The 26,078-nt window shown below is 40.6% G+C and overlaps 1 protein-coding gene across 1 annotated transcript; it reads left to right on the plus strand.

Annotated features, from left to right (window-relative positions):
• The first annotated feature begins 1,012 nt into the window (after positions 1-1,012).
• On the plus strand, positions 1,013-25,835 carry SLC10A6 (solute carrier family 10 member 6). The gene is made up of 6 exons (XM_037030599.1): positions 1,013-1,639; positions 16,178-16,296; positions 17,948-18,036; positions 20,365-20,540; positions 23,037-23,194; positions 24,591-25,835. The coding sequence occupies exons 1-6, from the start codon at positions 1,263-1,265 to the stop codon at positions 24,803-24,805; spliced, it is 1,134 nt and encodes a 377-aa protein (XP_036886494.1). The 5' UTR covers positions 1,013-1,262; the 3' UTR covers positions 24,806-25,835.
• Positions 25,836-26,078: the final 243 nt, after the last annotated feature.

Below are 26,078 nucleotides of genomic sequence, written 5' to 3' on the forward strand. Positions count from 1 at the left end.
TCACCTTCAGAGCTGCTTTTAGGTGAAAAGCAGGTGTTCCACCCAGCTTTTGGCCTAAGGCAGTTTATACTTTCTTCAAATAGGTTTTATTTTGCATTTGTATTCAACTTGTATTTTTATACAGAAAACATGTCCACTTTGTCATGAAGAGTAATTTGTTAATGAAAAAATGAACAATGCACTGCTGGTATTCCTTGTAAGACAGGCGGTCGTTTATAAAATGCACCTTGTCGTCAGCCTTTGTCCCACAAATAACCTTTCTGGTCTCTGTGGGAAAGGGTGTGGCCTCTGCTTTTTTGGAGGTTTAGTTTCACAGAAGCACATTTTCCTGGTTTGGTGTTGCCAGCAGTGCCGTGTTAGAACACACGGAGGGCCCCCGGGCCATTGTGGTCAGCGGCTGACCTCAGACTGTTTTCAGACTTCAGACGAGCTCTTTACTACATTCCCTGCGGAACTCCCAGACCTCACCACCAGGCCCAAGGGTGTGGCATCACAAAGACAACACTATTTTACAAAGGAAAGTCACAGCTCCCCTGAATTATTTTGGGTACAGAAATGAGTTTCCACATGTTTGATGACATACTCAGGTGCTTTACATGACATTATTCTTGCAGGTGTTTTATTATTGACTTTAGACATAAATTCTAATAGAAGTAGGGAGAAAAAGGACAGACTAATTCTGAACCTCTCTTGAAATTATCCTTAGTTCCCCCTGCCATTTCCTTAATTGGCAGCCTTTTGCTTTAATATTTTCAACAGAAATGCTTTGCTAATGCTGTGATATTAGGCTTTGGCTTAATCGCCTTTGTTTATTTCCCTGAAATTACCCTCTCTGTCTCCAAAACATTGCATCCAGGCTCTTTGAAATCCCCATGGAATTTGGAGAAATTATGTCTTGGCATCCACCCTGCTTTCCTGGAGCACACAATGGGATGCTGACGACATCGCCCGATCACTCCCCTTGACAATAAGTTTGCTTGTCTCATTTCACTTTAATATTCAGCAGTGAGTAAGAACAGAAGTGGAAAGCCTTACTTACCACATGCAGTTTATTATACACGTCGTGACCATGATAATTGCTTTTATAATGCCAGTCGTAAAGAAATTGATCAGATGAGGATGAATCATCTGACTGGCCAATAGTTATTGGAATGATTCTTCATGCATGACTTTGTTGCATTATTACAAAATGTGGCAGGATAGACCTGCCCAGCTCTCTCGGCAGATGTTCATTTGTAATGCTGCCCTAAGGAGATGAGGAGATGGAAGCAAATTGTTCCAGCGGCTCAGCCTGCCCTGCCAACAGTTCGGAGGAGGAGCGGCCTGTGGGGCTGCTGGCACCTGGGAACCTGGAACTTGTTTTCACAGTGGTGTCAGTCTTGATGATGGGCCTGCTCATGTTCTCGCTGGGGTGCTCTGTGGAGATCAGGAAGCTGTGGCTGCACATCAGGAGACCCTGGGGCATTGCTGTGGGGCTGCTCTGCCAGTTTGGGCTCATGCCTCTTATCGCTTATCTTCTGGCCACCAGCTTCTCTCTAAAGCCTGTCCAAGCTATTGCTGTTCTCGTCATGGGGTGCTGCCCAGGGGGGACCATCTCTAACATCTTCACCTTCTGGGTTGAAGGAGATATGGATCTCAGGTAAGTTACACTGCTCAGTCTTCCCCCCATAGCACTTTGCCTGGGGATGGGAGGTAACTGACACTTTTTGTGTTGAAAGCTTGGCCAATTTTTAGGTGGAGAATTGAGTAGGAAATATTTTATAGAAACTTGTTCAGTCCTGGAAGGACTTCCCTTTCCGAGCTTAAAGTGGACTTTGCTGTGATTGTCCTTTGACTGGCAACTACTTTTCTGAGTGGTGGGGTTTGGGTTATATGTAATAGTGAAAGTAGGTGCCTTCCTCCCCCAACAGCCCTTCCTAGGCACGAACTCATTCTCACCCTCACTGGTAGCTTTAACAACAGGCTTCACAATCTCCCAGGACATAGGCTGAGAATCCCCGGGAGCCAGTGACAGTGGTTTGGAAACAGTCATGGTGATGGTGGTGGTGGTCGCAGGATACTCCGAGTGAAGCCCTTCTGGCTCTAATCAGCAAGTGTCGCCTGCACACCTATGTCACAGGGGACCGAATGAAGGAGTTTAGGGTTATGTGATAGACAGCCTGTTTCGTTTGCTGGTGGTAGTTTATTGAGTTGACTTGGAGAGCAACATAAAGACTTATGACTAAAAATGTTCTTTCTTGCTGCTTTTTCACATCCTTAACATTCATGAGAACACGCTTATTCCTTTTATTTAAGCCAGTGACCTTATCCCAGTGACCTTATCCACGGTTATGTGTGGACAAATACCTCTAGGAGACATTAGGCTTTATCACTGATTTGTGTGTTAATGAGGGTAGATTAACCACAAGTGGTGATGGAAACAAAAGAGAACATTTAGGAAAGAATAGAGGAGTCACAGTTGGAAAAATGAAAGAGCTAAAAACGGTGGTCTTTCTAGATTCTTTGCTTACTGGTGAACAAATTGTTTTATGTCCTGCCCAGGGAGTGAACTACTTACAAATTTAAAACTTTGTTTGATGTGTATGTCATTTAGGTGAGATTTGTTATTTGATGAACGAGTGAATCAGAGGTGCTGACAGTGCTCGGCTGCGAGAGCACGTTAGTGAGTCAGCTGCAGGTGCGGGTCGCTGGTTCCCTGCATCTGCTGAATGTGTAACACGTGGAGTGCATTTCACCTGTAAATGTTAATGGGTGAAGACCAGCAATTAATTTCAATATGGCAATGTTTTTAGTTACCAACTTAACAGAGGTTTGAAAATAATCACTTGATGCATTGCTAATTAAAAATAAGCCCCACTGATATGCATTGCTAATTCAAATTCAATAAAGATGATCATTTATAATAATTAGGAAAGAATAAATATTCTTTATACAAAGTCCATACATATATCATCCATAAATTCTGGGCTCTTACTGTTTTTGGAGAGAAAAAGGAAACATTATTGAGTACCTTTGTAGGCATGCAGTAGATGCTTTCATGTATTCTCTTACTTTTTCTTTTTTTTACAAGTTGTCATCTCTCTTCAAGACAAAGTTCTCATCATTGACCCGTTTCACTTCTTGGCTCTCATAATAACTTGGTCCATGACCTTTTATTATGTTGAATTTCACAGCCGAGAAAGTTGTGACTCAGATGGGGTAAATGGTTGCCAAGTACTACAAATGAGTACGGCCGAGTGCAGATTGGACCTCATGTCTGTTTCTCGTCAGGCTGTAGNCTCTGCCAGTTTGGGCTCATGCCTCTTATCGCTTATCTTCTGGCCACCAGCTTCTCTCTAAAGCCTGTCCAAGCTATTGCTGTTCTCGTCATGGGGTGCTGCCCAGGGGGGACCATCTCTAACATCTTCACCTTCTGGGTTGAAGGAGATATGGATCTCAGGTAAGTTACACTGCTCAGTCTTCCCCCCATAGCACTTTGCCTGGGGATGGGAGGTAACTGACACTTTTTGTGTTGAAAGCTTGGCCAATTTTTAGGTGGAGAATCGAGTAGGAAATATTTTATAGAAACTTGTTCAGTCCTGGAAGGACTTCCCTTTCCAAGCTTAAAGTGGACTTTGCTGTGATTGTCCTTTGACTGGCAACTACTTTTCTGAGTGGTGGGGTTTGGGTTATATGTAATAGTGAAAGTAGGTGCCTTCCTCCCCCAACAGCCCTTCCTAGGCACGAACTCATTCTCACCCTCACTGGTAGCTTTAACAACAGGCTTCACAATCTCCCAGGACATAGGCTGAGAATCCCCGGGAGCCAGTGACAGTGGTTTGGAAACAGTCATGGTGATGGTGGTGGTGGTCGCAGGATACTCCGAGTGAAGCCCTTCTGGCTCTAATCAGCAAGTGTCGCCTGCACACCTACGTCACAGGGGACCGAATGAAGGAGTTTAGGGTTATGTGATAGACAGCCTGTTTCGAATGCTGGTGGTAGTTTATTGAGTTGACTTGGAGAGCAACATAAAGACTTATGACTAAAAACGTTCTTTCTTGCTGCTTTTTCACATCCTTAACATTCATGAGAACACGCTTATTCCTTTTATTTAAGCCAGTGACCTTATCACAGTGACCTTATCCATGGTTATGTGTGGACAAATACCTCTAGGAGACATTAGGTTTTATCACTGATTTGTGTGTTAATGAGGGTAGATTAACCACAAGTGGTGATGGAAACAAAAGAGAGCATTTAGGAAAGAATAGAGGAGTCACAGTTGGAAAAATGAAAGAGCTAAAAACGGTGGTCTTTCTAGATTCTTTGCTTACTGGTGAACAAATTGTTTTATGTCCTGCCCAGGGAGAGAACTACTTACAAATTTAAAACTTTGTTTGATGTGTATGTCATTTAGGTGAGATTTGTTATTTGATGAACGAGTGAATCAGAGGTGCTGACAGTGCTCAGCTGCGAGAGCACGTTAGTGAGTCAGCTGCAGGTGCGGGTCGCTGGTTCCCTGCATCTGCTGAATGTGTAACACGTGGAGTGCATTTCACCTGTAAATGTTAATGGGTGAAGACCAGCAATTAATTTCAATATGGCAATGTTTTTAGTTACCAACTTAACAGAGGTTTGAAAATAATCACTTGATGCATTGCTAATTAAAAATAAGCCCCACTGATATGCATTGCTAATTCAAATTCAATAAAGATGACCATTTATAATAATTAGGAAAGAATAAATATTCTTTATACAAAGTCCATACATATATCATCCATAAATTCTGGGATCTTACTGTTTTTGGAGAGAAAAAGGAAACATTATTGAGTACCTTTGTAGGCATGCAGTAGATGCTTTCATGTATTCTCTTACTTTTTCTTTTTTTTTACAAGTCATCATCTCTCTTCAAGACAAAGTTCTCATCATTGACCCGTTTCACTTCTTGGCTCTCATAATAACTTGGTCCATGACCTTTTATTATGTTGAATTTCACAGCTGAGAAAGTTGTGACTCAGATGGGGTAAATGGTTGCCAAGTACTACAAATGAGTACGGCCGAGTGCAGATTGGACCTCATGTCTGTTTCTCGTCAGGCTGTAGTTCAGGTGCTTTCTTCCACGCCACTTGCTGACACACTGGATGTTCTATTCTGGGTAGGTAGGTCAGTCTTTGACCAGTGTCCTCAACCACTTCTGCTCTGGAAAGAGAACATTTATTACCCTCATTGTTTTATTAACCAACATTGTAATAAAAACACCAAAGAGTAGGAAGTCTATAAAAGATAAAGCTCATTTTACTTCTCTTAATTAGCTTTAACTTTGGTCAAATTATTTAACTGATAAGCCTCATTTCCTCATTTTAAAGAACAAGGTTAAAATTACATATTCCTCACATTGCTATATTTTAAGGAGAAAATATGTATGCATAATGCCAGGCACATAGTGAGTATGAAATAAATATTAGCCACTCTAACATTCTTTAAAATTTTGATTTTGTATCTTAAAACAGAACAAAAAGCAAAAAATCTCCTGTAAGAAACAACATTTTAAAATGGAGACTAAGTATTAAATTTTCAAAAGCTTATAGAGACAAGAGTAATAAAATCTTAAATCTCAACAAAATTGCCAAAAGGAGAAAATTCAGTGTTATTAAATGAAATAACATCCAAATTCATTATGTTTCTTTCCATTTGATTACCAACAAAAATAACTTGTCAGCAAAACTCAATATAACTTTATAGACAGAAATTCTGTTTTGCATGCTGGATAAAATTCAGCATTTAGAACTTCAGTTTACAGATGAGGAAGTTGAGCTCTTGCTCTCCGTAGATGACCCTGAACACATTTTTCATGCCTTAACTCTGTGTTCATTTAACCAACTCACAGTTCTCCACACGTTCTCCCCTGCGGGGCATTTCAGGAGCAACGCGTCTGAACCAGTTTCTGCACTCTGGAGTATCTTATCATGACCCTGATCGTTTTCCCTGTCACCTGGGCTCATCATCTTATCATTCTCCCATGACTGCCTTCATTCTTGACCTTGGTCACTCAGTCTGCTGTTTAGACCTGTGGCCCATCCTCTTGCATGTCACCCATAGCTATTATTTTTGATGTCTCCCCACTACTGTCACCTCAGGTCAGGCCCTCACAATTTCCTTCTTGGTACCTGCAGTATCTTTACAATGTCCCCTACACCTCAGTGTCTCCATTACGGTTTGTCAGAAGTGGGTAAGGCAGGCTCTGGTCTCTGATTGCCTGTATTTAAAGCCTGAGTTAGGCCCTGGCTGGTGTAGCTCTGTGGATTGAGCACGGGCCTGCGAACCAGATGATCGCAGTTCGATACCCAGTCAGGGCACATGCCTGGGTTGCGGGCCAGTTCCCAGCAGGGGACTCACGAGAGGCAACCACACATTGATATTTCTCTCCCTCTCTCCTTCCCTTCCCCTCTAAAAGTAAATTTTTTAAAAAGCCAGAGTTAGGACCTCTTTTCTGTAACTCTAAGTCATAGTACTTTGTGGTATTGTAAGGAGAAAACAGACAATGTGATACATAGAAAGGCTTCTCAACACCTACTGAACTGGGTAGAAACTAAGCCAGGTCTAAACTACTTCTCAAAGTTTATTTCCCATTTGACCCTTTCTGCATAACTGATCTATATAGTTTAATGGGATAGTCACTGTTCTCCAAACACACTGCACACTTCCTACTTTCTTTTTGCCCATGTTGTTCCCACAGTCTGGAAAGCCAACTGCCTGATCCTAGCCCAAGTCAAATCATTTCCTTTGTTATAACTGTCCTGGAAAGCAATTGGCCCATAAATACGGGTCACCTAAGAAATTATCTTGCCTCTGGACTGAGCTCAGCTGAACTTGCTGGGCCCTCTCACATATTTGTGGACTGGTTAAATGTAGACTGGTCTTAGCTGGCCTCAGCTGGGACGTCTGGGCTCTCCTCCACGTGGCCTCTCATTCTCCAGCAGGCTAACCTAGACCTAATCACTTAGCAGTGGTGGGGGTTGGAAAAAAAAAAAAGCTTACAAGACCTCTGGAGACCTGGGCTTGAAACCAGTTTATCATTATTTTCATTGCATACCATTGACCAACGGAAATTTCGCAGCCAGCCCCGATTCAAGGAATGGAGGAGTATGGTACATTCTGCTTCTCGATGGGGTCAGCTGCAGAGTCACACTGCAGAGGGCATGAATAAGAGAGGGGTGAACCTTTGGGAACATTTTTGCAATCTATTAAGGATGGACAGGGTTCTTGCCTTTGAGGGCAGGGCATGAAAACTAAGATCTGGCAGTGCAGTGTAGTAGTTACGTGCACCACTCTGGAACCAGTAAGTAGATCCGTCACTACTGGGTCAGAACTGGATCTTCTTGGTAGATTGTGTAAATTCTTTATGCCTCAGTTTCCTCACTTAAAATAGGGAGAAACATAATCTACCTTGTGGGTTGCTGTGAGGGCTGAGTGAGTTAATATATATAAAGTGCTTAGAATCTCACCCGGCACAAAATGCTGTATGAGTCATTATTCGTATGTGGGGTGGGCAAGAGCCCTGGTGTAGGGGTCTGGGTTTAGTCTCTGACCGAGGGGCTATGTGCCTTTGAGCCATTCCCTCTCTGGGTGCCGGTTACCTCCTTTGTGAAATCAGTGGTTTAGACCGTCCGAGGCCATCTTTTCTCTGATGGTAAAATATACACAGCATAATATTTACTATTTTAACATTTTTAAATGCATAGCTCAATGGCATTTACACAGTTGTACAATCATTGCCACCATCCATCTCTAGAACTTTCTCATCTTCCCAAACTGAAACTCTATTCATTAAACAATAACTCCCCCTTGCCCTCAGCACCCACCATTCTACTTACCATCTCTATGAATTTGACTACTCTAGGTGTCTCCTGTAAGTGAAATCATGAAATACTTGTCTTTTTGTGTCTTGCTCATTTCACTTAGCATACATAATGTCTTCAAAATGCATCAATGTTGTTGCATGTCAGAATTTCCTTTGTGGATGCGTCACATTTTGTTGCCTGTTCTTCTGTCCATGGACACTTGGGTTGTTTCCACCTTCTGGCTATTGTGAATGACGCTGCTATGAACTTGGATGTGTAAATGTCTGTTGGAGTCCTGCTTTCAGTTCTTTTGGGTATCAACCAGAAGTGTTAAGTTTTTAGTATCTTGTGACAATAGGAAAAGCAAAGCAAAGTATAATGTCTAAGTGTTCCCCTCTGCCACCCTCATTTTGAGTGTTTCTCCTGAAAATACTTGACAGAGATGCCTCTTCTCTCTATCCCCATAGCGCCAAATATGTAATTTTTTCTCATCATCTATTGGAAAGCCTTGCAATAGTTGGGCTACTTATCTGCCTCACCCACTGGGTCTGTAAAGTCCTTGAGGGCTTGCTCACTCCTGCTTGCTCAGTGGCAACCCGGTGACTGAAGGGAAGTTTGTGACTGCCTGTGTGTTATGAAAACTTCTCTTGACGTGAAATGAATTTACTGGTGCAACTCAAGACAGCTCCCATGCCTTTAGTTTGATGACGTTTGGTATGTGAGGTCCATTTTTCCCCTGTGGAAGTATTTGTGTCCTCAGCTACAGAGAAAGGATTCTGACCACTGGTGGAGATGGAGTCGGAGCGGTTCAGTGACCTTTGAACTTTAAAGACCCTCTTGGTTCTTCAGCAGAGACTCTGGAAATAGGACGTCAGATTCTTCAGCTTTGTCTGACGTGGTCTGGTGGAGAAGTGAAGATCATTTTAAGAGACAGAAATTAGATTGAACCCATGTGACTTTGTGTAAGTTTCTGTAACTCTCTGTACCTTAGTTTCCTGGTCTGTACAATGGGAACAATACCTACACATAGGGTTATTGTATACAAGAAAAGAGAAAATGTATTTAAAAGCATAGCAGTTATTGTTCAATAAATGCTAGTTATTGTTATTGAGAAGAAACAGACAGGAGTAATGTGTATTTGGGGTTGGAAAACTTGGCCTTGAACTCTTTTCTAGGGCCAGGTCTGTTGACCTGATCTTACAGCCTATTCCATTTTTGTCTGCTATCCAGATAATTAATTTTTTTTCAGTGGGGAAATAAGGATGTACTTCCATAGTTTTTGAAATTCAGAGTTTCTGACTTTATTGGTTTAAAACTAAAACATTTAAATAATTTAAGCCCCAATTGCAAAATGATATATTATTGACACTACATGTATACACACACACACACACACACACACACACACACAATTTTCATGTTTTAAGGGAGGTTTGGGACTAATTTGTCCAGATTTGCTGAGTCTGTCTCATTATTTATTCTCTATAATTGTTTGGGAATGGTGATGATATTCTTAATGGAAAGTGGAATTGCACTATATCAAAGTCAGATTTTTCCAACAGTTTATATGTGAGCAGCAAAGAAACCCAGTTCGCTGTGTCCTCGGTTTTTACTGTTTATATGTGTTGGAATTTCGTGGCAGCAAAACAAAAGATGTGACCTTCCACTGCATGCACACAGGTCCACTGTGTGCTTTTCCAGTTTTGTTGTCATTTGTAACAGTGGGTGGAGCACTGGGATCATCTGTCGCCATCTTTGGCCTTTGCATTGAGCGTCATGGGCTTGAACAATTGTGTATAGGTGAAGGCAGTGACCTGTGTAATCAAGGACATAGAATCAGTCTGACGGAAATCTCACACTTTCTACAGTCATGAATCTTACCTCTACTATTTGAGCCAAAGCCATGTTGGGGGACAATCTGTGCAAGTTCTTTAAAAGTTCAAAAGTAAAGTGATGTAATAGGGAATTCTTGATAAGACTTGGTTAAATGAAGAGCCAAGGAATGTAGCATTATCACAGAGTAAGCATTTAAAAAAGCTTCCCAGCCATGCACTCGCCATGGACACAGAGGTTTGAGAACTGCTTTTCTTCCTTTATCTGCTATCTAGCTAGGAGGACATCCTGCTCAAAGTAAGCATTTTTAATAGGATAAAGTGATTTTAAATTTTATATGGAATAAAATATATGCTAGAACTGCTAAGAAAAGTTTAAAGAGCAATATAAAACACTGCAATTTAAACAATTTGGCATTTGTTAAGCAAAAAACATTTTGAATAAACTTGAACATTTAATGTCTAATGAGGTTGGCACTTTAAGTTAGTGGAAAATTGTTTATTCAGTAAATAGTATTGACACACTTGCCTTTCATTATAGAAAACAGTAGATTAACTTCATACCTTATACCACATGTAATACATGTTTTAGATGAGTTAAAAATATAAATATAAAAATATCAACCTATAAAAAAGTAAAAAGTGGGGGCAATATTTGAATAACCTTAGGATATAGGGAAATCTTTAACAAGACAAACAAGTCAGAAGCCATAATAAATGGGCTGATTTGACCGTCTCAGGGTTATTTATTATGGCAAAATCATAGTAAACCCATGTGACTTTATATAAGTTTCTGCAACTTATAATAATATACAAGAAGCTTGGAAAAGATATTTGTATTACACATGATGATATGTACTCTAATTTTAAAAGCACTTCTGTAAGTTGAGAAAGAAAAAAATTAGACAAGCAAGACTGTTTTCTTTTTAAGATTTTATTTATTTATTTTTAAAGAGAGGGGAAGAGAAGGTGAGAGAGAGGAAGAGAAACATCAATGTGTGGTTGTTTCTTGTGCGTCCCCCACTGGGGATCTGGCCTGCAGTCCAAGCATGTGCCCTGACTGGGAAGCCAACTGATTAACCTTCGGTTCCCAGGTCTGTGCTCAATCTACTGAGCCACACCAGCCAGGGCAAGACTGTTTTTTTTAAGTATATTTTATTGATTATGCTATTACAGTTGTCCCAATATTTTCAGCTTTTGCTTACCTCCACCCAGGGTCCCCCTTCCCTCCAGCAACCCCCACCCTATTTTAGTTCATTTCCATGGGTTGTGCATGCAAGTTCTTTCACTTCTCCATTTCCTATATTATTCTTAACCTCTCCTGTCTATTTTGGACCTACCAATTATGCTTCTTAATCCCTGTACCTTTTACTTCTTTCTCCCTCTTCTCTATCCCAGCTGATAACCTTGCAAATGATCTCCATATCTATGATTCTGTTCCTGTTCTAGTTGGTTGCTTAGTTTGATTTTTAGATTCAGTTGTTGATAGTTGTGGGTTGTTATTTTAACGTTCATAGTTTTAATCTTCTTTTCTTCAATATGTCCCTTTAACATTTTATATGATGTTAATGATAGCTCTGCTGGATAGAGTGATTTAGGTTGTAGGTCTTTGCCTTTCATCATTTTGAATACTTCTTGCCAGTCCCTTCTAACTGGCAAAGTTTCTTTTGAGAAATCAGCTGTTAGTCTTATAGGAACTCCTTTGTAGATGACTCTCTGCTTTTCAGATTTTCTCTTTATCTTTAAACTTTAATTATTTTGTGTTTTAACTTNATATCTATGATTCTGTTCCTGTTCTAGTTGGTTGCTTAGTTTGATTTTTAGATTCAGTTGTTGATAGTTGTGGGTTGTTATTTTAACATTCATAGTTTTTATCTTCTTTTCTTAAATATGTCCCTTTAACATTTTATATAATAATGGGTTGGTGATGATGATCTCCTTTAGATTTACCTTGTCTAGGAAGCACTTTACCTGCCCTTCCATTCTAAATGATAGCTCTGCTGGATAGAGTGATTTAGGTTGTAGGTCTTTGCCTTTCATCATTTTGAATACTTCTTGCCAGTCACTTCTAACTGGCAAAGTTTCTTTTGAGAAATCAGCTGTTAGTCTTATAGGAACTCCTTTGTAGATGACTCTCTGCTTTTCAGATTTTCTCTTTATCTTTAAACTTTAATTATTTTGTGTTTTAACTTGTTTTTAATTATTTTGTGTTTGCATTTTAATTATGATGTGTCTGGGTGTATTCCTCTTTGAGTTCAACTTGTTTGGGACTATTTGTTCTTCCTGGACTTGTATGTCTATTTTCTTTGCCAAATTAGGGAAGTTTTCTTTCATTATTTTTTCAAACATGTTTTCGATTTCCTGCTCTTCCTCTTCTCCTTCCAGCATCTCTATGATTTAGATGGTGACATTTTTGGAGCTGTCCCAGAGTTTTCTTATCCTATCCTTGTTTGTTTTTTTTTTTTTTTGAATTCTTTTTTCTTCATTCTGTTCTGGTTGATTGTTTATTTCTCCCTTATGTTCCAAATTGTCAATTTGAACACTAGCTTCCTTCTGTTCACTGTTGGCTCCCTGTGGATATTTCTTTATTTTACATAGTGTAACCTTCATTTCTTCTTTATGCTTTTGCCATATTCAATGAGTTCTCTGAGCATCCTGATCACCAGTACTTAGAATTCTGCATTTGATAGGTTGGCTATCTCTGTTTCATTTGGTTCTTTTTCTGGGGTTTCGTTCTGTTCTTTCCTTTGGGCCATATTTCTTTGTCTCCTCAATTTGGCAGTCTCCCTGTATTTGTTTCTTTGTATTAGGTAGAACTGCTTTGACTCCCTGTCTTAGTGCACCTGTTAAGTTGTAGGGCTTAGGTATTTGCCAGGGTGGTACAAACTGCTTCACCACTTTGTATCCCTGTGTAGAAGGAAGACTTGGAGAGGGAACAGTACTACTGCCTGGCTGCTGGAGGCTTGCTCAGCACTTGCTCCATTTCCATTTAGCTGCTGCTCCAGTGGTGGTTCCCAGAATGGGTGGATTTGCATATGTTCTAGGATTGTGTGGGCCCTTTAAATGGTCTCCTGAGAGACTGGCAGTTTATTCTGCCACCCCAGCCTCCACTGGTTTTTACAGCCAGAAGTTATAGGGCTTTATTTCTTGGTGGACCCCTGGGCTGTGATTGCTTACTCCCAGGTTATACCTCCTGATTTTTATCTACCACACATGCATGTGGGACCACCTGTTCTGCCAGCCACTATGGCTGCCACCTTGCGCCCACCACCTTGCCACTGCCACACTGTGCCCTCTCTACCCCAGCTCCCTGTCTCTACCTTCCCTACATGTCTGGATGAATATGGCTTATTTAAATCCTTGGTTGTCAGGCTTCCATACAGTTAGATTTTCTGTCGGTTCTGGGTGATTTTTGTTTTGAGGTTAGTTGTAATTCTTCTTATGGTTGTGCAAGGAGGAAAAGTGTGTCTACCTATGCCTCCATTTTGGCCAGGAAGTCAGCAACACTGTTTAGAGAGGACCTCTAAGAGGCCAGCAAACATGAAAAAAAATATGACTTCGTTGAGACTGTGTGTAACAAAATAACAGCAAAATGCATTTTTGTGTAAGAGTATTCTCATTAAAATTGAAAGGAATTGGTCACATCCAGTGTAGGCAAGATTGTGAAATGCAACAGTTTTTTTGAAAAATAATCTGGTAGTATCTTATAATTAAAAACAGAATTTTGACATAGCAATTCCAATTTTGGACATATATTTTATAGAAATAAAAGAATAATTTCAAATGAAATTTGTAAAAGAATATTTATTACAACATTCTTTAAAATGATAAAACACTCAAAGCAATTTATTCATCATTAACAAGGTGACTGAAGAAATGATGGCATATTTATGTTATGGTGTACTGTGCAATTTTTTCAAATAATCAGCTTAAACTATATTTGTTGTCCTGAAAGGACATCTATGATATTAAGAGGAGACAAAAAAAAAAAGAACTGAGTGGCAGAGTGATGTGTATTGTTTGATTACTTCAAAAAGAAAAAAACAGAGAATAAATCTCTATTCATTGAACGAACATGTATGAAACAGGACTGCTTGATGGAAAAATAAAAGAGGGGAAGGAATGTATACAAATACTTGCAAATTATCTAAGTTTGGATTTCTGAAAAGCTGTTTTTTAAAATGTTACTTGCATTGGTACTTGGAAGAGCAAGATTTTAGTTATGTTTTAACAGAAAGTCTCTGTTTCTCTGGACTGAGGTAGAGGTGACTACCACTGAGTTCAGCATAAAGGGGTCACATCACAAAGATTTTCAAGACTCAGCTGCAGTCATATGACCCATCACAAGGCAGAAAGAACGTTTGTCTGACACCAGTGTATTAGCGTTCTGGTTCATCCTTCGATCGGCCACAAATGAGAGTGCAGAAGAATTATATTCAATATCATTGAAGTAAAATAAATTCTGCTTGGCTGAGAGTATAATAAACACTTTTTCTGATAGAAAATGTCAAAGTAAACATATATTATTTTATAAGCAGAAAAATTAAACAGAAAGCCTCGTGATATACCTTGAGGAAGGATGACACGTGACCCCCGGCCCGATGATGGAGTGCTGGAGGACTTTGTTACCTCTGCAGCAGACCTCAGCCCTGCAGAGGGTCTCCCTTCTCTGCTTGGGGTGTGTGTGTGTGTGTCAGGGGGTGCTCTGCCTCCCAGTTTCTCAGCCATCTGTGCCATGGGAACAGACTGGGCCCATGCTATGCGTAAGGCAGTCTGGCGTGGGAACTTCAACTGTGTATTGGAACGTTCGCAGACTTTCGGGGTCTGGTACTGAAATGAATGAAGTCTTACTTTACCCCTGGGTTGTGTGGTGTGGTGTGTTATTTGCCTCAGCTCGTCAGGTAGAGCAGCATTCATGGTGTTTGTAAACAGTGTGTGCTTGTGTAAACACATTGCGTAATTTTTCCAACAATTTAATGATAAAATATTTAGTTGGCCTGGAGATATCCTGGAGGCTATCTCATTTCTATTTACCTTACTTCCCCTAATTTTACTGGTGTATTCTTTCACTGGTTCCATCACTCAGATAGGGAGAGAAAATAACTTGGGGAGTTGGCAATGGGGGAGGGAAATGGAAAGAATCAATTTGGGGTGGAGACCCATAAAATTGGGGGGAAGTTGGATGGTACTAATCGACTTCTTAGGTTCTCATCCTCCCTGATCTCTTGTAGGCATTTTGCCTGTAGTTGGAACCTCTTGGTTCTTCTCTCTCACGGAACGAACCTCTCGCTCTCTCCCACATCTCTGTCTGGGCTTTCCCTGCACCAGGCACGCTCCCCCTCTTCCCAGGTCCGAGCAGGCGGCCCCCAAAACTCTGCTCTCCAGTTCCTGGTCTCTCATGCATGCTTGTGTATACTCATACATGCTTATGTATTTTAATGTATAATACATAAAATATACATTATTTTATACTTGTATATTTTAATGTACAAATATGTTATACATTATTTATATTTGTATATATAATGTATATATAAGTGATTTTCTCCAACTAAAATAAATAAAGACTAAAAAATAAGACCTTACATAGTTGGAAAAGTAAAAACAGTGTATTACAAATTTATGGAGCAACAACTGATTTCATACAGTATGATAAAACTACAGTAATCAAGATAACATTCGGTCATAAAAGGATTGAACTACTGATACATGCTAAAACATGGCTGAACCTTGAAAACTGACCATGTGAAAGAAGCCACACACACACATAATAGAACTCATGAGAAATGTCTGGGATAGGCAATCCTATAAAGTCAGAAAGTAGATGGATCATTGGTTGCCACAGTCTGGGGAAAGAAGGGAATGGGGAGTGACTGCTAATGGGGTGCATTTTTTGAAGATTTTATTGATTTACTTTCAGAAAGAGGGGAAGGGAGGGAGAAAGAGAGAGAAACACCAGTGTGTGGTTGCCTCTCCCACTCCCCTTACTGAGGACCTGACCCACCACCACCCAGGCATGTGCTCTGCCTGGGAATCAAACTGGCCACCTTTTGGTTTGCAGGTTGGCATTCAATCCACTGAGCCACACTAGCCAGGGTGGGTTGTATCTTTTGTTTGTTTGATTTATTTTTTGATAAAGGTATTCTGGAAATAGGTGTTGTTTTTGCACAATCTTGTGAGTATATGAAAAATGCTTTAAAAGGATGAATTTTATGGTCTATAAATTGTATCTCAATAGAAAAAACTAGATGTGGAAAAAAATCCGATTACTACCACTAGCAAAATGTTTAGGACAAGCATATCCTCAGGTAAATAGGGGTTAATAGATGGATGTCAAAAACTGCTGGAAACCTTTTTGTACACCCCACGTGCAGCCGTCGTTTATTGAATAACGAGGCAGGGGTAAGCTTCAAGTGAGTTACTCTATGTCAGCTCTAGGATGTTGGGTCCGGGAGTGGCTTTTGATGTGGGACTAACTTCTTCGTTTCAAACTCTCCTTCTTACACGTTATTTTAATTTTACTTTCAGCATCAGTATGACAACCTGCTCCACACTGGCTGCCTTGGGAATGATGCCACTCTGCCTCTATCTCTACACCTTGTCCTGGAATCTTGAGCAGAATTTCACCATTCCATATCAGAGCATAGGTGTGTATGAGCTTGTGAAATGAAACAGGAACAGGAATGGTGACAGTGAGAATATTGGCGACTGTTCACTCTGTGCCTCCTTTATGCCGGGGTGTCGATGCTACCTGACTAATTCTCTGAACAACCCTGCAATACAGATTCTGTTACTAGTTCCATTTCCTAGATTTTCAGGATCAGAGAGGTTAAATAACTCGGCCGAGTTTGTGCAGCTGCTAAGGGCAAATCTAGAATTCTGATTCAGGAATCTGACTGCAAAGTCCAAGCTCTTAACTCCTACAAGAGTTCGCTTTTAAAAGTAAAGCCAGAAAACTTCGTTATTTTTAAAAATTATATAACTCACTATAAAGCAACTGGACTCATTATGACCAGAAGGTTAACTAGATCAAAGCGGCTCTAATGAGACCTTAGTTCCCACAGCTCCACCTTTCATGTCACCCGTGAGCCCCGACTTTACTGATCAACAGAAATGATTCCTATCAGTTACTGTTTTTTATCTTTATAATATATTTTTATTGTTGTTCAAGTACAGTTGTCTCCATTTTCACCCAACCACCCCTGATGCCTATTAATTATTAAAGTCTGTCTACATGTCACAACTTTTACTCATATCTTGTTCCTTATCTCCGTTCCTGAATATTATTTCTTATTAAACTGTGTCCTTTTCTTAGAGATCTCCGTGGACTCACTAGACTCAGAAGAAAAACTTGGTGAAATTATCTGCCTGTTCTAGTTCTGGTTTGGCCAGAGATTTTGGAGAACTGGTAGAACCTTTGTTCTTTGGTTCTTAAAACTCTAAAGTGTCCATCTGGAGTCTCGAGTAAGCACTTGGAGGGCTTATAGCCCATGGGCTGTATTTCAAAACCATGACTGTGGCTATCTCCTGATAACAGCTGGAGACCTTCAATTTGTAAAATTTGAGGAAAATTCTTCACGATTGCATGCAACCTTTTCTGGTCAGTAAATTAGTTGATATAGTCTGTTTTGATGGCATTCTAAAAGGTACTCACAAATCATTCAAACCCAAAATATTAGAAACAATTTGTATAGCTTTGGAGCTAGCGTTGCAGACATTTGGCTCCACCGGGAAACTGGTGGCAGAAACGCCAGCGTGCGGGTGCCATCGGCAAGCTGACCCCTGCTCCACTGAGCCTGCTGTCAATGCCTTTATTTGCTTGTGTTACATAAAAGGCATTTTTTCCCTACCTGCTTTTGGGGAATATGAGAATATGAGAAATTGCTTTGGTACGTCCAACAAATGCTCTTTCTAATGTCCGAAACAGGTATTCTTACTTTGTGAAGCTAATGAACCATGGCTTCAAATAGAGCGTAACAGCTATGGTTGTAGAGGGTGAGCCCATACATAGAAACAAAGACTCTCACAGATGGAAAAGGGCCCTCCTGTTTTCCGACCTTTCCATTTCCAGTTGTCCCTGAAATTCCATGTGATTGTCACAGGGATTCTGGGAGAAGTGATGGACCAAGTATGGTAGCGTTCAGTAGTAGTATCGTATACCATTCAGAAACTGTCTTCCAAAAAGAGTTGGAGGTGGATGCAGAAAATAATGCAGCTGTAATTACAGCTTTTATCTAATCGAAGTAGAAATTGCTGAGGACTGGCAATTAAGGTTTTACAGATTTTTCTTCTGTTCAGGAATTTCCCTTTTGTGTCTGACCGTTCCTGTGGCCTTCGGTGTCTATGTGAATTATAGGTGGACAAAACAATCCAAACTCATCCTCAAGGTAAGCAGCCCCACCTGCAGTGAGCACACCCTTAGACTCAGAGACAGGCAGATGGAGCAACGACCGGAACGAGTGGGCCAGTCAAACACAGCCCCACACCCGGCAATTTTCCTTACATGGCCTACATTTCAGATCCAGCTGCAGTGTTGCCTCTGCTTCTCTAAGCCTTGCTGTCACTCCCATAGACCCGTAAACCAGGGGTTATGACACCCTGGAAATTGTGGGACTCTTGCTAGAGTGACAGAAAAGCTAAAGCCTGTGCGTGGTCAGAGAGAAACCAGGGTCCATCCATTCCCAAGGCTTCGCATAGGTGCTCTCAGGGTGGACGCCGTTCAGGTGTGTGTGAAATGGCACCAGTGTGCAGGGAGCAGAGCTGGTTTGGTGGCAGAGCGGGGCGAAGGGCTGTCTCATGTCTTATTCTTAAATGGCTTGTAAAAATACCTAGCTGGAGAGAAGACAATCTCAATAAGAGTTAATCTCCTGGGTGGCTTTCTAATTTTGCGACTATATATTATTTTAGAAGCTAGAGGCTACTTTCATAAAGAGTTTTAAAACATGTTTTAATTATTTTTACATTTATAAAGAAATAAACTTTGGGGCTGATTGGAGGTTCAGCAAATACATCCGAGTTCATTTGAGGCTGGGGCTCATGGTTTGGTTCGGTTTAAGCTCTTGCTGTTTGGCTCCACCTGACAGAACATGGCCACTCCACTTGCCTGCACAAACGAGTGATGCTTTCTGTTTGGGACAAGACTGAACAACTCCCACTGTTCCTCCAGGGAGATGAGGAATGTGAGACAAGGGGTGGGGGAGGAGCAGACAGAGCGGTTGGGCACAGAACGCTGGAGGAGGCTTCCGTGCTGTGCGTTTGGACTACAAATGAATGGCTTTGTTATTTCAGTCAGAGAAAATTTCCAGTGTGGTAGTTTATAGTCACAATCTTGTTTGTAAAACAAGAGAAGGAAATATGTTCATGGGAACCTCTTACTTTTCAAGTACTCTACCTTCAGTTGTTTTCCTTAAAGGACATCTAACAAAAAAATCATTATTTCTGGTGTTTCAGATCCTCTGATAGCCTGTCAGTGCCAATGGAGAAATCAGATGCATTTTCTGTGTGTCAGTTTTAGTATCTGTAAGGACCAGGTTTAAAACACCTTTGCTTTGGCTATTCCATGGGATTTGTAGCAGAAAATATTTAGTACTATGCATAAATATTCTAGAGCACCTTAGAAAAAAAAGGATAATGTAATCATTATTTTGGAATATCCTCAATTTCTGTTCTGAGTCCTCCTTTAATTTTAGGTTGATCCATTTTCTAAAGAAATTGCTTTTGGTGAATTTTAAACTTTTAAATCCATTTTTTTTGGGTAGAAAGATACAGAGGGATTTTTACAATCAGAAGCCTCCTTTGTGTGTTCCAGCATCTTCCTGTGAGGCAGGAGCCCAGTCTGTCCTCGGGTCTGGGCAGTAAAAATTACCCTCAGAACACGACCGTGGTACACTGAGTTGTTTTTGTTTTGTTTGGGTTACCCGTGACTACCTTCTTCCACTCCCAGAATCATTTCAAATCAAAGTTGATGCTGTAACTAGATGCGTAGTTTTCCGTCTCCATGGCATGACTAGGAGCTTGCCAAGATGCTAATTCTTCTCCCCCCAACATTCTAGTCTTGCTTCTTTTTCAACTGATCTAAAACTCAAACCACTGGAATTTTTTGTTGTTGTTCATTTTTTTTGTTTCTGCGAAACAACAAAAGAAAGAAACAGTATTCATTTGGGAGAGGATAGAGGTAATTGTCAGTACCTCTTATATTCATTAATTAGCTCAGATTGTCCAGTAAAGAATGGGTAAGTTTCATTTGGAGGCAGTAAGAAGCCATTGGTGGTTGAGGGGTGGGGGGCAGAGAGGGGGATAGTCAGGTGGGGCAGATCTCAGACGAGAGGTTATCTGCGCCGAGGTGTCTAAGAGGTGTGTGTATGTAAGGGTGTCGATGCTTGTCAGATTTCACTTTTACAAATATCCTATCCAAGAAAAATACTACTAACCCTCCTGGCCAAACCCTGTACTCAAAGGGAAAAGATACTGGTCATGCAACAAGGAGACTTAGATCTGTGCTGGCCTTTACCAGTTGCTAGCGTGGACAAGCCACGTGATCATGCTCGACCTCAGGTTTATTCTCTGTGAGAGGAGATTGGATCCAGTGGTCTCTAAGTCCTCTCTTTGTTCTAAAACTTCTAGATTCTAAGATTTTAGAGCAGAATTGGACTTTGCATCATAGAACATAAAGACCATGATGTTTATGTGTACTTATTTTTATTGGTTTGCTTTAGATTGGGACCATTGTTGGTGGGGTCCTCCTTTTGGCGGTCATTGTTGCTGGTTTGGTGCTGGCAAAAGAACATTGGAATCCAGACACCAGCCTGCTCACCATCAGTTTCATCTTCCCTTCGATTGGCTATGTCGCAGGCTTTCTACTGGCACTTCTTACCCACCACTCTTGGCCGAGGTACAGTTAAATCACCCATAACCTTCCTTGAGAAGGATAAATTAAACCCACCGCCACTGGTGGCTTTGCTACCTGGCTGTGTCAGGAAATACTAAGAGTTTTGACTTACGAGGTGGATGGAACAGGACAGCCCATCATAAAGGGAGTGAAAAGATCATAGTCATTCTGCATGTAAATGAAGCAAAGACCAAACTGATGGAGGTTGTAATCTGTGAAAGTAGGACTGGGGTGTTAACACCACTTGTAATCTGGACACATTTGTCTTTGTATTTCAGTAAATAGGAGAGGTAAGGTGGTTTCACTAAATACAGAGACCGTTCTATGACATGTGCAAGTTCGAGAGATTAAACATATATGCATTATTTGTGCCGATTTCTCAAAAAGTGCTACTGATGAGGGGCACGAAGAAAAAGGGCAAACTTGAGAAATAAAGTAGAAATTTACCTTAAATATTATCATTACAAGTTGGGGAATAGAATTTATAAGTGCTATGAAATATTAAAAATGGTAATATTCCATGTTATTGGAATAGATGACGTGAGCACTAGTTTCCACTGTGGAGGGGAACAAATTGGCATGAACTCTCTAAAAGACGAGTCTTATCAATAACCATGGAAGTATTTGTAGTTAACTCAGTGGTTTTACTTCTAGAGCTCTGTCATGAAGCTGTCAGATAGACAAATGTTGATATGCAAGGATGTGAATTGCAGTGTTATTCATAAATGTGGAAATAGAAATAATATAAATATTTTGTAATACAGAGATATTTAATTCTTGATGTGCCTATGAAATAGAATATGATGAATCCATTTTAATGCTTTTGGAAAGTACTTAAGAGATAAATTTTAGTTAAAAAAGAATGGAGAACAGTGTGCATTTTGAGTGCCCTCTTGTAGAAGGAAGGAAAAGAATTTTATGCATGGAAAATACTGGAAGAAATATGCTAATAGTGTGCGAATAGTGGGATTAAGACTAATTTTAGTTGCCTAGCATTTTTTGGTATATTTTTGATGTTTTTCGTTATGTACTACTTTTAACATGGAAGAAGAATTATTGGAAAAAAGTAAACTATGCGGTTGAATTCCAAAGGTAGAGTTGGAAATTTTAAAAACTAGCTTTATGTTGTTTTCAGTTTACTTGGGGACATTTAGATCATACCAAGTGCTGGATGGGGCTCCACCAAGAGTCTCCCATTTACTTACTATGCCGGAGACATAGATATTATCAAGTGCCCTCATTTTGCAGATGAGCAAACCTTTCAGAGAAGTTAGGTAACTCGGCCAAGTGCCTTAAGCCAGAATGTGGTTGAGTTCATACTTGGACCTGAATTTGTTTCCAGAGTTAGGAATATGACTGTTGAGTGGTTGAAATATGATTGGACCTGGAGACAAAGTATTCCTATAGAAAAGTGTCAACATTCTCGCTTTTTACACACCTGGTGGCTTACAAAGGATCAGGACTGAGATACACATGTGCCTAGTGAATGGTCTAGGTGTGAGGTCCAGCCTAGCAGCTGAGTCACATCATGTTATTGATGTGGGTCTGAAAGAAGTCAGGGTAGTCTGAAGAAGGCATAGGAAGCAATGGTGTAACTAGACACAAAATAACTTGTTCTACACCAGTGACGACATTTCCCTTCCCACAGCACACACCCACATTCCAGTCCAGCTTGCATAGGGATGCTGCTCTACCTTCTGAAGCACCTCTCTCCTCTTCACTTCCATCTATAAAAACCTTGAAGCCTCCCTTTGTGAACTTGAGGCAGCTGAAACTGCTTCGCCCAGCTCCCGAGGTCCTGCCTATGTCTTCCTTTCTTTTCCTCTTGCCTTTTCTTTTTCAAGTGAGGTTTATTTTATATTTTGTTGCAATTAGGAAACTAATCAAATATAAGAAAGTGGCAAAATCTTTCTCCTGTATTTTCCTAGACCTTTCACCAAGGAAACCATTTCAGACATTTGTTTTTTATGAAGTTTACTTTCAAGTGTTGCTTAGCCTGTACTCTTTCATACCTCTGACTCTACTTTCCCTTCTCATCTTCCCCAAGCCTCTAGCCCACACAGGCTGGCTTCAGCCCATGCAATGTCTCTGAATGGACCAAGCTCATACCTGTCCTCAGACCTTTAATTTCAATCTTTGTCCCACATTAAATGCCTCTTTCCCTCTTTCCATCCTTTAATCCTGCTCTTCCTCTGTGAAGCCTTCTCTAACCATCGACACCCTTTTTCTAAATTTCTACAGCATCTGCTGGTGTTACTTTTCCTGTGTGTATATCTTGACTTTTCAATCAGATTCCCAGGGCAGGGTTCATAGGGCCCTACTCCCAGGTGCCTCTCAGGAGACTGCCCACAGCACAGACACTCAGCAAATAAATAGACCTTAAATGAGTGATCATTGTTAGTGGCCTAAGCTCGTAGCTGACATTACTATTTGTAAGAGAACATTTAAGAATAGTCCTTATTGCCAGGATGTAATTTTTGAAAAAAAAAATGATTGCAGGTGCAGGACAATTTCCTTAGAAACTGGAGCTCAGAATATTCAGATGTGCGTCACCATGCTGCAGTTGTCTTTCACCTCTGAGCAGATGGTCCAGATGATTAGCTTCCCCTTGGCCTACGGACTCTTCCAGATGGTGGATGGAATTCTCATTGTGGCAGGTGGGTAGAGCCCCCATTGGATGGATACACTTGACTGGAAGTTGTTGACTCAACTTACCAACTCCTTTTTCAATCCAAACACGCGTGTGCTGCCCTTGTAATACATTTTTAGCCTGACATTTTTGGGAAAAAAGGGCATAAACGAGATCCTTTGCCACCGAGTGGAAGTTTCACAGAAAAATATTAAAAAACTAGGGGGAAGTAAGCTCACAATTATAAACAAGTATGCTTCACAGAAGACAGGGCACTATCAGCACTTTGATTTCAAGGCTTGCTCGGTCTCCATGAGCCATCGTTTGTCTCAAAACTGACATTTACTGTGTTTCAGCAAGAGCCAAAGTTCAAGTAATTTACAGTGTTTTTGTGACTAAGACATATTTTTCAACTATGAAGTATAATACATACACAAATATTGAAATTAATTGTGTATATGTATACATATGCATAAGTGTATATATACAAGGTGAGGCAAAAGTAGGTTTACAGTTGTTCATATGGAAAATAATACCATAATAAATAAATAATAATATAAGAATAATCTCTGCTTTGTGTACTCAAAACTGTAAACCTATTATACTTTGTCCCCACTCTGTATGCTTACCTATCCATACAGCCAAATATACATCACTTTGGAGTCAATCACTATGTAGATTCACAGGAGGTAAATTAAAAAATATATATATATATAGTGGGGATTGACTGTGGGAGTCGGGGGTGGGCTGGGGAGAGGAGGACAAAGGGGAAAAATTGGGACAGCTCTAGTAGAATAACAAGAAAAATTAAAAAGAAAATCACAGAAAAGGTGTAAGAAAATAATTCCCATTGATGAGACCTATAAAAAATACGTACACAGATGGGTAGATAGGAACACACACACGTATTTTAATTTTGGGCCATGGTCATTTTTATTGCTAGGTAACAAGCTTTAAGTCAGTCTCAGCGATTGCTGATATAAGTGATTATATATGAATTACTTATATACCTGTCAATGTAAGGAACACTTGTGGTTTACCTTTTCCACAAGACAAGAGACCATGAGGGAAGGAGCATTCACTCCCAGCTGTGCTCCGGAGCCAGAGGAGGGCTGGGCTCACGGGCAGCACTCCACAGGGGGTGACTGGATAAATGGATGAGTGAGTGGATGAGCTGTCAGTGACCTGCTGACTATCTCATCCCCAAAAGGTCCATTCCAGATAGAAACTGCCATTTTGATACACTGAATTGTTTTGTTTCATGGTTTCCTCTCATTTTCCTTGCCCCTTCCTTTTTTTCCTGTGTGTTTATGCATATGTGACCCAAGCAAAAATACTTTGGAAGTATTGACTAGCGCACAAGGTCATTAAATTATTGTCCTTACTAAAGTGATTTTTTAATACTTGCATGTTTTAACATCTAGCATATAAGATGTACAAGAGGAGGTTGAAGAATAAACACAGGAAAAGGAATCCAGGTGGTGCAGAAGGCTGCCATAACAGGAAACCCACTTCTCCCAAAGAGGCCCGTGCTTTCTTGGAGGTGAATGAAGAAGTTGCAGTAACTCCTGGGTTACCAGAACCTACGGATTCCCATATGATTCTTGAACCAGCAGGCCACATCTCTTCATGTGCATAGTAGGGGGCTTGCTGCCTGACTGGACACTGACTTCCTCCACAACCAGTAAAGAGAGTGCAGAGCTGATGCGTGGGTCTCACTGGCAGGGCCTGTGGGAATATTTATATTTTTGTGTGGCTTGTAATCATTAGGATACACTTTTGCGAAGGTACTCTGCCTATTTCAGGGAGTCCTTCTGGGGTTTACACAGCATATTTACCAGCTGCTGTGTTCTTGTCTTCCCGTGCAATGAAGAGTGATACCCATTGTGTGATGTCATCGTCAGGTGAACTTCAATCTCACAAGGGTAGGGACTCTGCATAGAGCATCTCGTACTTTGGGGCAAGGACAGAGTCTTTGGTGAGTCTGAACCCATTTGACTTTGGGAAGGTACTTTGGAACATTGGTGAGGAAGCCTACAACCCTTATTAAAGATGAGGCCTTTTCCAAAGTGATTCAAGTCTTTTTGGATCATGGATGAAATACAAATTTAGAGGCAATTTAATAATCACTGAGGTTAAAAGGTGAATGTCCCATATTCACTCCCCAGTGATAGGCACATGTATAGCCTCTTGATTTTTGTTTACACATGTAAGTTTAGAAATGTTGGGATTATCCCACCTACAGTTTTGCAAGTCACTTAATGACACGTCTGGAGCATCTTTACATGTCAGTCTGTGCTGGCCTCCCTCATTCTTCAGAACAGTGGCTTTGAGGAAGGATTTCACTGCATGGAAGGGCTCGTTTGTTGGACCACTCCGCACTCCTGGACATCTAGTTGGCCTTCAACTTACTGGCATTGCGATGCTGCTACAAACACCCTGCCCTTCTGCGAGTGTTGTAGGTCATTCCTGCAGTGTGGGTTGCCAGGCCGATGGCACGTGGAATGCTGGCCGATTGCTCCCGGCCCCGCCGTGTGCATCCCAGTGCCTGGGAGGAACTGGGATCCCGCACTTGTGCCATGTGAAGGATGATCAACTTTGATTTGTGAGACTATCTCACGTAAAGTTACATTTTTAAAATTGTGAGTATTTTTATGACCACTTGCTTATTCATGTCTCTTGCCTAGTTTTCTGTTATATTTTTCCATTTTGATTGATAAATTTTAATATGATGGCGACCCTTTGTCCTGCTTGTCAACATTCTACCTACTCTTTTATCTTCTGTCATTCTATAATGTCTATTGCAGTACAAGAGTTTTATATGTTTACATACTAAGCCATATTAGTCTTTACATAACGGTTTACATATCTGTCTAGTGTTAGGATATTTATATTTTTAAGTGGATGGTGAA

The sequence above is a fragment of the Sturnira hondurensis genome, unplaced genomic scaffold, assembly GCF_014824575.4.
Source record: "Sturnira hondurensis isolate 20B ecotype Veracruz unplaced genomic scaffold, ASM1482457v3 Scaffold0001721, whole genome shotgun sequence".
In the NCBI taxonomy this organism is placed as follows: domain Eukaryota; kingdom Metazoa; phylum Chordata; class Mammalia; order Chiroptera; family Phyllostomidae; genus Sturnira; species Sturnira hondurensis.

Coding starts and splice junctions, on each gene's coding strand:
- SLC10A6 (XM_037030599.1), top strand. CDS start 1,263: ATGGAAGCAAATTGTTCCAGCGGCTCAGCCTGCCCTGCCAACAGTTCG. Junction 16,297..17,947: donor CATTCCATATCAGAGCATAG/GTGTGTATGAGC, acceptor TCTTCTGTTCAG/GAATTTCCCTTTTGTGTCTG. Junction 18,037..20,364: donor AATCCAAACTCATCCTCAAG/GTAAGCAGCCCC, acceptor GGTTTGCTTTAG/ATTGGGACCATTGTTGGTGG.